At 36.6% G+C, this 15,724-nt stretch overlaps 1 protein-coding gene across 1 annotated transcript; it reads left to right on the forward strand.

The window, feature by feature from the left end:
* The first annotated feature begins 1,518 nt into the window (after positions 1-1,518).
* On the forward strand, positions 1,519-15,641 carry LOC144449295 (inner nuclear membrane protein Man1-like). The gene is made up of 16 exons (XM_078139812.1): positions 1,519-1,928; positions 4,658-5,154; positions 5,614-5,654; positions 6,544-6,625; positions 7,462-7,547; positions 7,822-7,887; positions 8,244-8,341; positions 9,265-9,407; positions 10,015-10,116; positions 11,265-11,367; positions 11,828-11,957; positions 12,498-12,534; positions 13,258-13,345; positions 14,092-14,197; positions 14,384-14,462; positions 15,342-15,641. The coding sequence occupies exons 1-16, from the start codon at positions 1,519-1,521 to the stop codon at positions 15,539-15,541; spliced, it is 2,268 nt and encodes a 755-aa protein (XP_077995938.1). The 3' UTR covers positions 15,542-15,641.
* The last annotated feature ends 83 nt before the right edge of the window (positions 15,642-15,724 follow it).

The raw sequence follows: 15,724 nt of genomic DNA on the forward strand, positions 1-15,724 counted from the left end.
AAACTTTAAAATCACTAGCTATGCATACCATGCGCCAGCCAAATTATTGTCTTTGAACGGAAAAAATGTACTGTATTGCCTGGTCGTTCTACGTCACGACAATTCCTTGTACGTCATCGGTTCTGTGGTGATCGAAATATGAGTCAAGGCGTTTCAAATCGCCAGTTATATTTTCCCGAGTTTTCATAAAATACGCTTGAGGAGGTGTACTAATATATTATCCCCAATATTGTATGATGACCTCCAGATTTATTGGTTAATTTTAACTGAGAACGGGTTTGATTTTGTTTGAACAAAGTTACTGCAAAAGTTTAAGATTTACATTTCAAAAGCAGATCAGATGCGTGATCTAAATATAGGTTTATGAGATTTTTACCTACAGTCGTTGGTGGCGGTAGTCTACATGTTTGAGAGCGCCCCGTCACGGTGTACGGTGTACCGGTATACCGCAGACTAGGATTTGACTAATACGTCTTTCAGATTCGCGTTTCTTCTTTAGACAATGAATCGCTCCACGGAAACAGATCTTTAAAGACTGCATCGCTCTCACTTACTCCCACTTTATTGAAAGTACATCTTCGTTCTTTTGTTTTTCATGTATGGACTATATGTAGTCGTGAATATGAGTTTGTTGTGTAGTACTGATACTGCTTTCATTCATAGCCTTTCTCTTTGTCTGTAACGTTTTTGTAAGTTCTTATTATGGCTCTTCGGATATTGGCGAAGCCTGTCATGAACACAAAACATGTATTCATTTACATGAGACCTTGGAGAAACAATCATTCGTTTAAGGTTCCCAATGTAATGACGTGACGTGACGAGAACTAAAACATGTTTTCCCACTAAAGTACAATTCAGATATTACAATATTTAAAGATAACTTGTTGGTCATTACAGCGAAAACGTCGCCTGGCACGACAAATATCTTGCTATCACTGCTACGTTTCACCATCTAACTACGAGAATTAGCAACGTATCATAGCAACACAGATACTTGTGCCCCGAGATTTGTTTCAGAATATGATAAATATTTTAATAATATTGCCTTACTTGGCCGATAATGTGTGAATGGGGTAAAATATCACGGGTTCCTAGGATCGCGTAAGTCCACTCACCTCGAAATATGTGAGAAGGAAGGGACGACTTACTCCGTATGCAAGCAGGACTAACCTAGGGGCACAGCACGTGACTGTGCATAGCAACGTAAAGTGAAAATTTTATTGAGGAAGTCGATAAGATGTAGCATATGATGTTCGTAAGATTTTGGTTGTGCCAGACGACGTTTTATGTAGTTACCAATGGCAGTTTATCTATTTCACCATGATTTATTTTGGAAAGATTTAGAGCCAAAATGCATACAGTCACACATTGAGCGACACCAGTACCCACGTACATACACGTACGTACGTAAGCTACGTGGTAAAGTAGTTCACCTCGAGATCTCACAAACGCAAACGTGGTCTTGTTATGGCGCCCTCTATAGGGGAAAGCAGCGGAACATGATATGCAGAGGACAACATGGCGGCGAGAAGGAGAAGTCGTCTGGCCGCCAACAGACCTACATCCAATGATGACGATGAACTTCGGAGTGAATTGCAAAGGTTGGGCCACACTGTTGGACCAATCACGGACACTACACGATCCATTTATGTAAAGAAACTAAATAGTCTTCGAGCTGCAGAAAGGAAAAAAGAACGACCCGTTGCTCGTCGTAAACAAGTTGGTACCTTCTTCAGCTCAGACGAAAGCGACTCTGACTCAAAGAGAACAAAACCCAGTGGCAGGTCAACCGTAAGTGAGCCCATTCAAAAGAGAAAGTCTCGAGCAACAGCTCAAAAAGATGATATCCGTACAACATTAAGCAGAAGGTCCATCAAATTGGAAAACAAGAGACTTACAGTTACACCACCACCAACTACGAAAGATAGGTAAGTTTTTGTCACGACCTCTCAACCGACAGTCCTTCCGTTATACACAGTTTATTGTCTGTCTATCTGTCTACAGACATTGTTTAGTCAACTGCCAACCTCGGCCTTATTATATGAAGGCGACAAATTCATGGTCAAGAGGGATATTGATGGCCAAGCGAGCGTTTGTGGTATTTGTCTAAGAGGAGAGGTAAAGTCGATTCTATGTAGGCTAGGCTAGCAATGATGTCCACTAGATTTATATCACGTTTGGGTCATACAATGTAACACGTACACTGTCTGTAAAAATAGGATGTGTACGCAGTGCATGGGAACATTCTTGGGTTACTAAAAGTGAACCATACGTTCGTACTTAGACCCAACACGTGGATCTATGGTTGGTAGTGACACAAATCAGGCATTCATTGTCGGTTTTGACATGCAACCCAATCTGTTACCTAACTTCCTAGTTCTCGTTTCATCATAGACAATGGAGTCTCCTCCACTGTCTGTGCTTTCATTTGTTACCAAAGTCATATGGGAAGGTGTGAATTGGCTGTCCACAATACATTCTGATTTATGCTAGGGAGTCTTAATCATATTCCAGTACCATCCTAATGGTCAATTTTCCAGCTCCAAGATGAATTGCGTGAGACTGTGTCGTATATATTGTTATGTTTAGTCTTGTTATGTCTTTATTACATTTGAAATAACATTTCAGTTTGAAATTATGGAAAAACAGGAACTATTTAATTGTGAGTGATTTTATAGAATGAAGCATGGACGCCATTTATAACCAAATGATTTTACTGGTAAAGCCAGGGTACGGTCAGGCATGGAAGTATCACCGACCTTATATTATACTTCCATGGGTCAGGTGACAACTATCCTGTTTACACATGTAAATAGAATAACAACATCTGCAGGCAGAACACTCAGTTTAATTTGTAGGAATCTAAGCTCACATAGAAAATGAACCAAAACAGCATACATTGCCTCACTTAGGCCCACTCTTGAGTACTGCTCTGCAGTGTGGAACCCCACACTAAAGAGTTAGTTCAAAAGGTTGGAAAAATACAAAGAAAGGCAGGTGTTATGCATATCTCATAAATGAACTAGAATGGGACAACCTGTCAAGTAGGAGTAGAACATCTTGACTCGGCATTTTACACAAAGCTACAGGGAGGCACTTGGCCCTGCCAGTGCAAAGCTATAGGCAAACCTGACACACATACTCAACAAGCTTCATTCAACCACAGTCCCTGTGATTCAACATCAGGCACGCACAGACTGTCACAAACACATTCCAAGGACAATCAGAGATTGGAACAATCTACCACTGGAAATAATCAACATAACAGAACCAGAACAATTCAAACAAGTAGTTACAACATTTAACATAGCACAGGATAGAAACATCAAGGATTAATATCAAATTTAGCAAACACCACATCATACTCGTTAAGTCTCATATGGGATGTGGAATACATGTAGACTAGTATATGAAAGAAGATCCCACTTAGTGGCATGTGGAAAAAAAACATGCTCCCCTCACACACACACACACACACACACACACACACACACACACACACACACACACACACATACACATACATGCACACATACATATACATACACACACATACATACATACATACATACATACATACATACATACATACATACATACATACATACATACATACATACATACATACATACCACACAGGTATAGGAAATGGAGCTATTCTAACCCTTCCCAAGTGTACAGTCAGTCCACCACTCTACATTTATATCTATATTTATTGTATGGTTGGCCTGTCATACCTACATCTATATCTTGTCCTCATTGTATTCTTACTAAATTGTACATACAGTGAAAAGAATCACTACTACTAGTAGTTGTAGTTCCTGTACAGTACCAGTCAGGTTTGAGGTAACATGCCAGTCTTGTTATATCATCAAAACTAACAAGTCATAAATATTCAAATGCAAGGTTATAGTCAACAGTTACTACACTGGGACAATGTATATAGCTATGAAAATAACAAATTGCCCTACAAGCTCAATAAACAAACTTTGTTCATTTAAGGGGAGGGGTCTGGCATCAGTGCAATTGCTGAACTTCATTTTCGTACTTCTTTTCGGAAACTTCCTCACCTTCAATGATAACAGTTTTAGTATTTACTACTGAGTTGTTGATAAGTTGATTAAAATGTACTTCTAATGTGATATACAGTGCTGGGCTTACGGCTAGTATTTGTTTACAGTGCTTTTACATTGTGCTAATCATAGTGGTGTGACTGATACAATTTACATCATAATGTCAATGTCACAATTTTGTCACATTCATTTAGAGGGAGGGGTTTTTGGCCAAAGTGAACTAAGTTCGTTTATTGAACTTGTTTGACACTGTGATCATCCCTTAGCAAGACTGATGAACACTTGTGTACTCTAGCCTGTGTAGTGACAAGGAGACAAGTATAATAGGGATGGTGAAAAGACATTCTAATGTACTACCGATGATGTATACCTTCAAAGTGTTTTGTTTGTTTATAACTTAAATCAGGGGTCACATGTACTTGACTTACATTCTCAGATGTATAAAAGGAGGTTGTGGCCCATGCAATATGTGACAGTTTGGTGGGACAACCAATTTTTTCACCAGGACATGTGAAATTAATAATTCGCTAGTCCGTTGACAACTGACATCCCTGTGACTCTGTCTGTTGTATTGTCAACTCTAGATTCTCAGATACAGATGATGATGAAGATGAAGATGAGGAAGATGATTCAGTTGCTGAGGTGACCAATGCAGCCACCAATACTTCCTGGAATTCAAGTCCAGAAAGGTCATTTCATGTTCCTTATAGGAGGCCTGGCACCAGTAGATCAGATAATAGTATTCCTAAGTCTTGGTATTCTACGAGACAGAAAGAGACTATGAACACCACTCTAGAAGAGAAGTATAGTCCTGGCAAACATGTGTCGCCCTCAACGAAAACCTACATGTACATTAAGTCTGGTGCCTCAACAACGAATTCTAGAGAAGACAAGATTCCAAATGATAATGAAGATGTCTTACAGCATGAATTTGCAACACAAGAAGATACGTCAGGTAGTTTTGGTAGTAAATACGGACATGTGATCTCCATTGGTTTGGTTGTCTTGGCGATAGTCTTCTTCCTGATGCTAGCAATAGTCTATGTCACTGTTGGTAGTTTAGATGATACTACCATTGCTGGTAAGTTTAATTTGTCATTTTTATTAACATTGTTCTGATAGCCATGGGAAGGCAGTGATCACCTGAACAAAACAATGACACAAAGTGATGGAAATAGAGGTGAATAAAGACATCTAGCCACTTCAACTACATCAGATTTCAATCAGATTGTAAGTTCACAGACTAAAATATCAAGGCAATCTGTATAGCTATTGTGCCATAAACTGTGTTACTGTTAACAATGGAAGATGATTTTAAATGCCATTGAAGGCATACGTTGACGTTACCATTATACCAAGTCAGTTTAGAATGTTTTTTGTCTACTTTATGAACCGTACATATAAATGTTAAAAAAAAGGTTTTTTAGTTAGTACCTTGTCCTACTTCAAACGTGAAAGTATTCAATTGTAGGAGATCACAGCCACATAGTTATTTATAGATCTGATTCCGTGAATTCATCTTGATTTTGTTTTCTCTTAGATAATTTGCTCCTCTGTTCTGACAAGTCTACTGACACACAGGTAAAGATGTTTTCTGTTTTTACTGTATGTTATTGCTTTACTGGGAGAGGGGGTTTTAGCCCTTCATTGGCTGGTGCTAATGCGCCTGTCTGTCGGCGGCAAATAGGGCCAACTGGGATTTAAAAACTACTGACCGTCACCCAGAGGTTGCCAACCACAGTCCACTTGCTTGACTAGCTAATCTCCAAAAGTTGTAGCAGTTCTCAGTGAATATTACTGGTAGCCATCATTTTGGGCTTAAAAATAGTAAACTACTGTAATTTAGAAAATTAGGCAAAAAATGAAGAGATGGTCACAAAATGTATATGGCCATAGAGTATCTTTGAAGTCACAGGGACATTGCGGTAGGATGGTTCCTCTACTTATTCCATGGAAATTTGTGTATGTAAGGGATGATCCCACAAGCTCAGTAAACCAACTTCCTTCATCACCCCCTCCCCTAAACATACCTTCACAAGTGCGACAGTGACACATTTATAAATATGATGTAAACATGATGACAATTGTAGCAGTCACACCACTACAATCGATGTGACGTAAAAACATGATGGTGGTAAACACATTAAGATACTACCAGAAACCCAGCACTGTATATCACATAAGAAGTAAATTTTAATCAACTTATCAACATCTCAGTAGTAAATACAGTGCTTATTGTCATTGAAGGCATGACAGTTTTCGAAATTTGGTTAGAAGTATGAAATGAAGTTTAGAAATTGGCTTGACGACAGACCCCCTCCTCCCAAAATGAACAAAGTTCATTTATTGAGCTTGTGTGACATTGGGATTGTCCCTAAAGAACATGTTATAGCTTGGTCTACCTACATTGACATGTACAAGTACTTGTGTTGTCAGTCTTTACCTCTAATTTCTATCCATATGTTTACAGTCAGACTGTGATAATGTAGCCAGACAGAAGAAGGTATTAGGATTTGCCAACCATCTGTATGACAGACTATGTACAATAGCAGGTAAGTCAAACCTACAGAAGTTCTTCATAGTACTTCATAGTAGTCATTCTTCTAGTCTGTAAGGTACGCCATGACGGGGCACCCTCAAACATCGGCCAACCCCTAACAGAGAAGGCCGGTGAGGGTGAAACGTCACGACATATCTTACAGTCTATCATTCTGCTAGTTACTATACATTTCAGTGTGTTTGCTAAGGGCATCTATATCCCTGCAGTAGTTGCACAGAAATAAGTAATTACTGGAGGGACTGTGGAATTTATTGGTTTTTCTTCATACATGACATTTCAATCATTTGTCACACCAAAATGAAGTAATTAAGGATGGTATTATGCAGTAAATCAAATATTTAGTGGTATTTATAGATGATATTTCATCCTTTTGTCACACCAAAATGAAGTAATTAAAGATGGTATTATGCAGTAAATCAAATATTTAGTGGTATTTATAGATGATATTTCATCTGTTAGTCATACAGAATTAAAGTAAAATTACCTAAAGAGGGGAAATTATGTCCTTTGAAGACTTGCAGACTTTAAAGTAACTCTATTTTAATATTACTCTGTTGTTAATCATTATAACTTAGATGACATTATGTATTTGAACAAAGGTCCATAGTAACCATGAACATACCCATAGCAACAAGAATTGTAATTGTATATATAGTAAAGGAAGGATTCATCTTGGACCTAACTGTAGAAGTGGACAAGATGGAATTTTTTTAGTATATGCAGCTATGTGATGGCATCATGGGTACGGTTGTAGTTTTGGGTACATATTTTCAGTCACAAATACATTGTTTTCAAGGTATGAACTTGTTCTTGTAATTTATCTTTCAGGAAACTATGAATGTGGAGAAAGCGATGTGGACAAAAGCAACAACATGTCAAGAAATGCTGCTAGACAACTTGCCTTAAGTCATCTGGTAAGCTATTTGTTCTTTGTTAGACAAAAATCATAACACAAATCCCTGGCAAAATCGACTCATATTCTGTAAGGGATGGTTTTAAGATATCGCATCAACTCAGGAAGAGAAATTCCTTTGTTCAAGAGGTTTGTTTCATTGCTGAACTTCATCTTCGCATACAGTGATGCAAACATTTGGATATTTGATCATTATTTCCCTGACATTCAATGATTCATACATTCATAATTTACGTCAAGGGACTTGACCAAATAAGTTAATTTTCATTTCACAGACTTATGTGAAATTCTACGTCCAAAACATATGGATCAAATCCCGATCTGGTGTGAGTGATGATCCTGTAAGAGCATCACCATAGTGTTTTGTGGGTGTTTTTTTATCAATATTATTTCGTTTATGTCAAGAAAATTTTAAATAACTTTTATTTTCAGGTTTCAGTTCATCTAGACTAACACGTGCATATGCGCATATAAGCCTAATGAGGCAACAATGGACCACAACAGAGGTGAAATAGACTTTTCAATTTGTTGTTTCTTGGTAAACATGTAAAATTTATGTGATGTGAAATCATGCAACGACTCACCAGAACCCATGCTTTATAAAAATACCTTTATTTCTTGAAGTGGAGTCCCCTTTGAGGAAATATTTGAAACACTTCTTGAAGTCTTACATGTTTTTAATTTTTTAATTTTCAAGAGTGATGAAAGTGATAGTAAACCTGCTGATAAAGAAGTGGATGTGGTTCTCAACCATACATTACAAATGATAATAAAGAACCCAGAATGGGGACTAAGGTATGAAACTTTTATATACAGTGTACAATAACAGATTAATAGCTTGCGCAGCGGCCACGTTGCGGCTCATTGACTAGTACGCATGCACGTCCTATATACTATGCAATGTTTTTTTGGAGGTTTTACCCAAGGATGCATTGCGACGCAATGACTATACATGCACGTTCTATATACTATGCGCATTCTCCACACAAAGGGTGCTATCTACAATATCATTGTGAGGCAGCAGGTCACAAATGAATCTACCTTGCACGAGCTTATGTACCTGCCTGCAATAAATACTAACAGTAACTTATTGAGCAGAATTCTGTGATTGATTAGTTAAATTTGGCTTTGGTTAAATTTGAAATTTCATCTCAGGACCTCATTGACTAGATATAGTCTAGCAGACTTGAGAAGAGATTCGATGCCATGGATAGTCTCTAGACTATCTCTGCAGTGCATTGCTTATCACAGTGTATTACATTTTAATGCCCTAATACATATATAGGTGTTTGCACATGATAAATAAGATTGCATTGGGTTCTGATGTTTGGGTATGGACCAAAAAGTTACACTGTACTATTTGTACTTCAACACAAATATGTTTACCCACAGGTTATTCAATACTGTGCAGGGTTAACAATTTAGTCAGTATATCTAACAAAACAGTTTTAAAAAAAACAAAAAATTTCTAGCTGGCGCAGCTTTAACAGGTGTATATATATTCATTCCTGGTCATTGGTGGCTGAGTGGTTAGCTCATTTGCCTTTCCCACCGTGTTCTAGGTTTGAATCTGACCACTGCTACTCAAAAAAGGCTATTCTCAGTTTGACTCAACCAAACACCACAGGTTCTCCCCCTGTGGCAAACCATATTGAATTTCCAAAAATTGTGGTTGGTTTCATAAAAGTGATATTGATATTTATTTTCATGATTGGCAGGTTGTATGATTTAAACGGTGATGTCACTAACTCCTCTGAAGCAGTCGAATGGTTGCAGTCTGAACACCCACATATGACAATGTTGTGTCGTCTTTGGAGATCTGTCTCTCTTGTCGTTTTTGAAATGTTACTTGTGTTGTTTGGTAAGTATCAGGCTATACTGCAAACTTGGGAACTTTCGCTTAAGACTTATTTTTGCTTATTTCACTGAACAACAAAAAGAGCAAAAATAAGTAGTGACTAAAATGCCTTCTTGTACTCGAATACAATGTACCAGTCTGGTAATCAGTAAAAATTAGTCTTCAAGAACAAGCTGAAGACTGCAAAAAGGCAAAAAAAATTCAGTGGCAAAAATATTTAGGTTTACCGTATTTAGATTTCCTAGATTGCTGTTATACTCAGTCTTTTTGATCATTTTCCTAAAGGAGAACAAAAGTTTTTTCGTAGCTCAGTGAGATTTTTCAAGGAGTTTGATTTACATTCAACATTTCCCTACATTCAACACAATTTATAAGTTGAGTTAGCTTTATTTGCCTGTAAATTGTGATTCTAGTCTAGACTTATCTTGTTTATGAATTGAGTTAGCTTTATTTGCCTGGAAATTGTGATTCTAGTCTAGACTTATCTTGTTTATGAATTGAGTTAGCATTATTTGCTTGTAAATTGTGATTCTAGTCTAGTCTTAGCTTGTTTATGAATTGAGTTAGCATTATTTGCTTGTAGTAACGGGATTCTAAATTGTGATTTCAGTTTTATTGGTGATATATGGCATACTTGTGTATGTCAAGAATCGTTCCAAGAAAGAAGAGGAAGAAGAACGCAAGGTGTACGAAATGGTTGAAAAAATAATAGGTCAGTGCATGAATATTAAGATATTATTTCCCTATATTTGTCTTCATTCAGCCATGGAAAATATAAGTGATCTAAGAGACCTTGTTACTACGTGTCACTAGATGAGTAGTGACAAACCCTTGAGTCAAGAGTATTTTCCAGTTGAATGAAGAAAAATATAGGAAATAATATTATTATACCTCCTCTTGCAAAATTTATGAAAAACCAGGAAAAATAATGGCAATTTGGAATATTAGGACTCTTATTTCAAGCACTACAGAACCAATGAGGGAGACATAGGTTGTTGTGACCAGGGTATACAATCCATATTTTCTGTAGAAAGACAATAACTTGGCTTGTGCATCATATAATATACACTTATGTTATTGCATTAGTAGATGTTTAGTACCCCAAGGGCTGTTATGTAGCAAATGTTCCCTGAGGCTGAAAGCCAAAGGAAATAGTTTCTACATAAAAGTATGAGGGATAATGTAACGTCTACTAGTGCCTGAATAAGGCCAAGCAATAAGTGTTTTATAACACATTGCATTCTCAGGCACATATTCTTTCCATAATCAAAACAATTTCCTGATAGGATTTCTGTAATATTGCCCTAGGGAAAAGAGAATGTGAATGGTGCCCCTATATGCAAATTGAGGTCACTATGGGTCAATAGTTCATACCATGTGATATGATCTAAGCCAATCACTGAAGGCTAGATGAACACGGTGTGTTATAAACTTATTTATTATCATCTGATGAATGTTCCCGCAAGGTTTCCTTTAAAATTGTATTGTCACTCTGTCTGGTCATTACAGTCGAATAAAATCTTAAATTTTTATTGTTACTTTTGGCAAGAAAACTCAACCTCATTCTCAGTTAAAAATCAAGAAATGTCATACCAAATATTTAAAATAAAAGTCAAAATATATTAAAATTAAATCACTCTAGAATCCAATATGGCCACCAAAATACTGTATCAACTATGGGAAAATTATAGATTGTCGATTTCTTTGAAAACAAGATGGTGAACCCAATAATTTCTTTTATTATTTCAAAAGTACCAAGAACGAGCTTTGAGAAATTTGAAGAACTTTGAGTTTGAGGGATATAATTCCCTGAGGCACGTTGCACCTTAAATATATGTATCGCTTTCTGGTTTCTTTTAGATGTGTTGAAGACACACCATGATGTTTGTAAACATGACAAGGACCTACCGCAATACCTAGCCATACCTCATGTCAGAGACATGTTACTGCCACCACCAGACAGGTAAGAAACATGCCCCAATACTGGAACATTTTGAATCATCATATAAATTCTCATTGAATCGTTATATGAAGGGATATAACAATGGATTTACAGTGTAGTGGAAATGTCAGTCATTGGTTGGGTTTATGAATTGTAATTTAAAAAGTTGAAATGTTACATGTATTGCAGGATCAACATGTGCTATTGCTTCAGAAACCTGATGTGCTCACTTAAAATCTGACGACACCCTTCAAGCAGGGGCAGTTTTGTGTAATGTATTTTGACTGCCCACTGCTAGAAATGTTTGTGTACATGCAATGGTAGCGTAATAGTTTATGAGTCTTTGATGACAATTATTCCCTATTTATAAAGACTAAACCAACATTTGCAGCAGTTAGATTGTGTATTAAACACACAACAAAAAGAGTTCTTTAATGTTTTTCTAAATAATAAAATTGTTTTCTTATTTGTGTGTTCCCAGGAAGAAACTTCAGCCATTGTGGAATAAAGCTGTGGAATTTCTTGAATCAAGTGAATCTCGTGTCAGAGTTGAAAGTCAGTGTATTTCTGGTGAAGATTTTGCTGTCTGGAGGTGGATTCAAGTACTACATGTGAGTTTGTATCCTTGCACATTTCATCTTGCCACATCTACATTTATGATTTCCTTAAATGGTTTGCTAGCCTGGTGTCAGCCTGATATTGAAGCAGAACAACATATTTGCTGAAAATGGTTCAAATTCCAATAATTAGACACTATAGATGTTCATTAGGGGGTCTGTTAGTTGTATCCATAAGATGTACAGGTTGAAATCATGATTGTATTGGGTTGCAGATTTGGATGTGGACTTAGAATTCAATTTGATTACATTTATTGTACCGAATGATGTGTACAGTTGCACAAATATATTTACCCACAGGTGATTGAGTACTGTACAGGATGTAAGCCATTATATCTAACAAATAGTTTTAGAAAACTTCAAGTTGCTGCTCATGCAGCGTATTAGAAATCTAATGTTTGAATACCACATTTTTGTATTAGTATTATCTTATCAATGGAAGTTGTTGGTATTTTCTAGATAGGTTTGTTGTCTTGTTCAGGAGCAACAGTTTCTGTTGGGTCAATGACAAATTAAGTATCATTTTATTAACAGGATAACTATCCCAAGAGAAAGCAATGGCAAGGACAAGGTTAGTTGACATATTTTATAGCAATGCATTCTCGTTTTAAGAGCAGATTGTAATTTATGTAATGGTGTACATGTACCAACAGAGGGATTTCTGACGCCACCCTAAAGCTGTTGCAAGTCAAAAACTTGTAACATAAAATATTGCTACTCATTACAAAAATGAAATTGTTGATTTTCATGTTAACCATCAATATCAAGTAAATATTCCAAATATCAAATTCTTGTTGTTCAAAGTCTTATAGTGTATCATCAATGGAACATGAATGTTATGGTGCTGACCCAGCAGACTAGTTACACTGCTGTTACAGCACTGTAACAGTGTAGTTATGTAACAGAGCTGTAGACATTTAGTGGTGTAGAGGATCAATATAGAACAAGAAGGTTATATTCTAGTAGGTGCCTATACTAATGCGTGTGTAGCATGCAGAGCGGAAGTCGTGGTGTCGACCAAGAAATCAAATAGTTGTTATTACTCTAATGCCTAGGGAGTACTTCGAGTAACAAGAACTGCTATCATATAGTGTACCTTGTGTAGTTATATCATGTTGTCCCCTAAGAAAAAGAAAAAGAAAACTTATTTGAAAACTGTTTACACGGCATGTAGGTATTGATAATTCCAGAGACTGAACACAATTATACAGTGTGTATGTAATTATGATTGCAGACACTGAAGAGATGTGTCGCTATTGACGTATGTCATACAAACTATTTTGATTCCTTGTAGCTTTTGAAAATTTGGAAATGGCTGTGAGGACACCAGCATACAGTCCAACACCGTGTTTAAAGATACGAAATATGTTTGATCCTGCTTTGTAAGTATATTAGTCTTTTTCATAATAATCTTTATGGCTTGGAAATGGATTTTGCAGACTGTGACTGAGGATATGTGATGGAAGGGCCCGACTTTAAAGCGTACTACCGAGGTCTGCAAAACCCATATCCAGGTTGCAATGGTTTTATCATATACCCTATATAGTGGCACAGAAATATCATTTGAATCATATAACCACATAAACAGATTGTGAAATATTATTTTATGCTAAAAATTGTAAAGGTAAAAAAGAAGAAATCAAAGCCAAATTACTGAGGGAACGGATATCGATGAGTGCAACACTTACCAGATTTGGGCAAAAGTGCCAGGATGTGGTACAGAAAATTGTGGCACATGTTCCATTGAAAGACAGCAATATGGGTATATGATAAAAGTATATATATGTTTAATACTATGGTAGTCTTGAAAGAGGAACAAAGGCGAGGCTGAATTATCTTAGCTGCATTTCTTTATGCTTAGAAGACCTGGAAAAGTCATTTTTATCAACCCTGCATTGTGCAACATCTGTACATAGATTGATGATTGGCAGATCGGGCTTAAAAGATGTCTGCTGTACACTGATGTGAGGCATTATGGGTAGTAAACAATGCTAGGAGCTTCACACCTAGCCACACAATTATGAGGGCAGCTGTGAGAACAGAAATTTTATGTGAATTTCTGAAATAAGACTCATAATATTTACTCCATCTCACCAGGTTAATTGTCACATTTTATTTCCAATACTAGGGAACATGGTGAAAATTGGCATTTGGGAATTCAAGATGCTATCCTTGAAAAGTGTCATGGCAATGATGGAATTGTGCATATTGCAGTTGATAAGACCTCAAAGGAAGTAAGTTGTTTTTTATACTCCCAGAATCACAATTGAAACATAAACACTGCTCCTCCTCGGCTTTATTTATTAGCACACTAGTAATGCATTTACTTTGTTTTGATTTTATTTTGTTGACATTCTATTTGTACTTGATGTTGTACCGTCTTTTATCTCTAATCCTAAACAATCAATCTTTCTTACAAGGGTTGCGTCTATGTCAAATGCAGTGCACCAGAAGCAGCAGGCAAAGCTTTCAAAAGCCTTCATGGATGTTGGTTTGATGGTAAGCTAGCAGAATTCAATGTGATAGAAAGTACTAGTAGCTCCTAATATAAGGAATGCTTATCTGTTTGTCAGCCACAATCTAGTCGAGTCATGATGGTCGAATGGTTAGACTGTTTGGCGGCAAGTCAGAAGGAAACTTTGAATTTTTTGTTTATCAAAGTACCTGAATTTCAGCAATAAATAATACTTTTGCTCAGATATGCACTTGTGGGGTTGCCATGGTAGTCAGTGACTTTGGGATTTTTGTCTTATCCTGCCATAGAGGGCGTTAATTTCTTTATTATTTCACCAGATTAAAGAAATTTAGGGTTGGATAGGTCATGAGAAACATATACTGTAAACCTGGAAATGTTCGCGTAAGATTTATTTTCGCTAATTTCGCTACAAAACAAAAACGTGAAAATAAGTAGTAGCGAAAATATATATTTCTGCATAATGCAATGTACCAGTATGGTTATTACAATATTAGTGAAAATTAATCTTTGTGAACTACATGAAGACTGTAAAATCGCAAAATTTTCTAGGCATGAAAATATGCAGGTTTACAGTATTTAAGTACATGGCTCCTAAGTGCTTATTACCATCAAATAGAACAATCATGACTATCTATGTTCTGCTATTACATAGGCAGGTCTGCTAACTCCCATGAGACAATGTTTGCCCATGATAAGGACTTGCACATAACAATGAATGAAGAACAAGTTTCAACTCAGTGTATCTCTGTAACTGCTTGTCATGTATATTTTGCACAGTCATTAGCAGACTCTCCAGAATGCTAAGTTTATGAAAATTCCCTTTATTTTCTTGAGTGGGGTTCCCCTATAATGTTGGAATTCATCACCAAGGCTAATAATTTCTTGTTATCATTTATTTGCAGGGAAATTAGTAACAGTAAAATTCCTTCGATTGGATCGATATCATCAGAGATTTCCAACAGCTATGCATGCAACTATGCCATTAAAAATTGGTCAGAATTCAACTCAACAGCCATCACCGTCAACAGTGCCAACTTCAAATCCAGAAACAAGTGACACATTGCAAAGACTTTACCCGTCATTAGAGGGTTTGGAAAATTAGTAGCTTGGACCAAAAAAAAGGAGACATACCTATAGAAATTCTCCCAATGAAAGGAGAAAGCATTTTAATATTTCTGTTAAAAGTGGTGATATGGATGTGAAATGGGTATTTATTTTTGTTTTGTTTTATTAATAGAAGTACTTTACTGTGTTTTTCTATTTGAAGAAACAATGTGAAGGTATA

This window comes from Glandiceps talaboti, chromosome 18, assembly GCF_964340395.1.
Source record: "Glandiceps talaboti chromosome 18, keGlaTala1.1, whole genome shotgun sequence".
NCBI classification, from domain to species: Eukaryota; Metazoa; Hemichordata; class Enteropneusta; family Spengelidae; genus Glandiceps; species Glandiceps talaboti.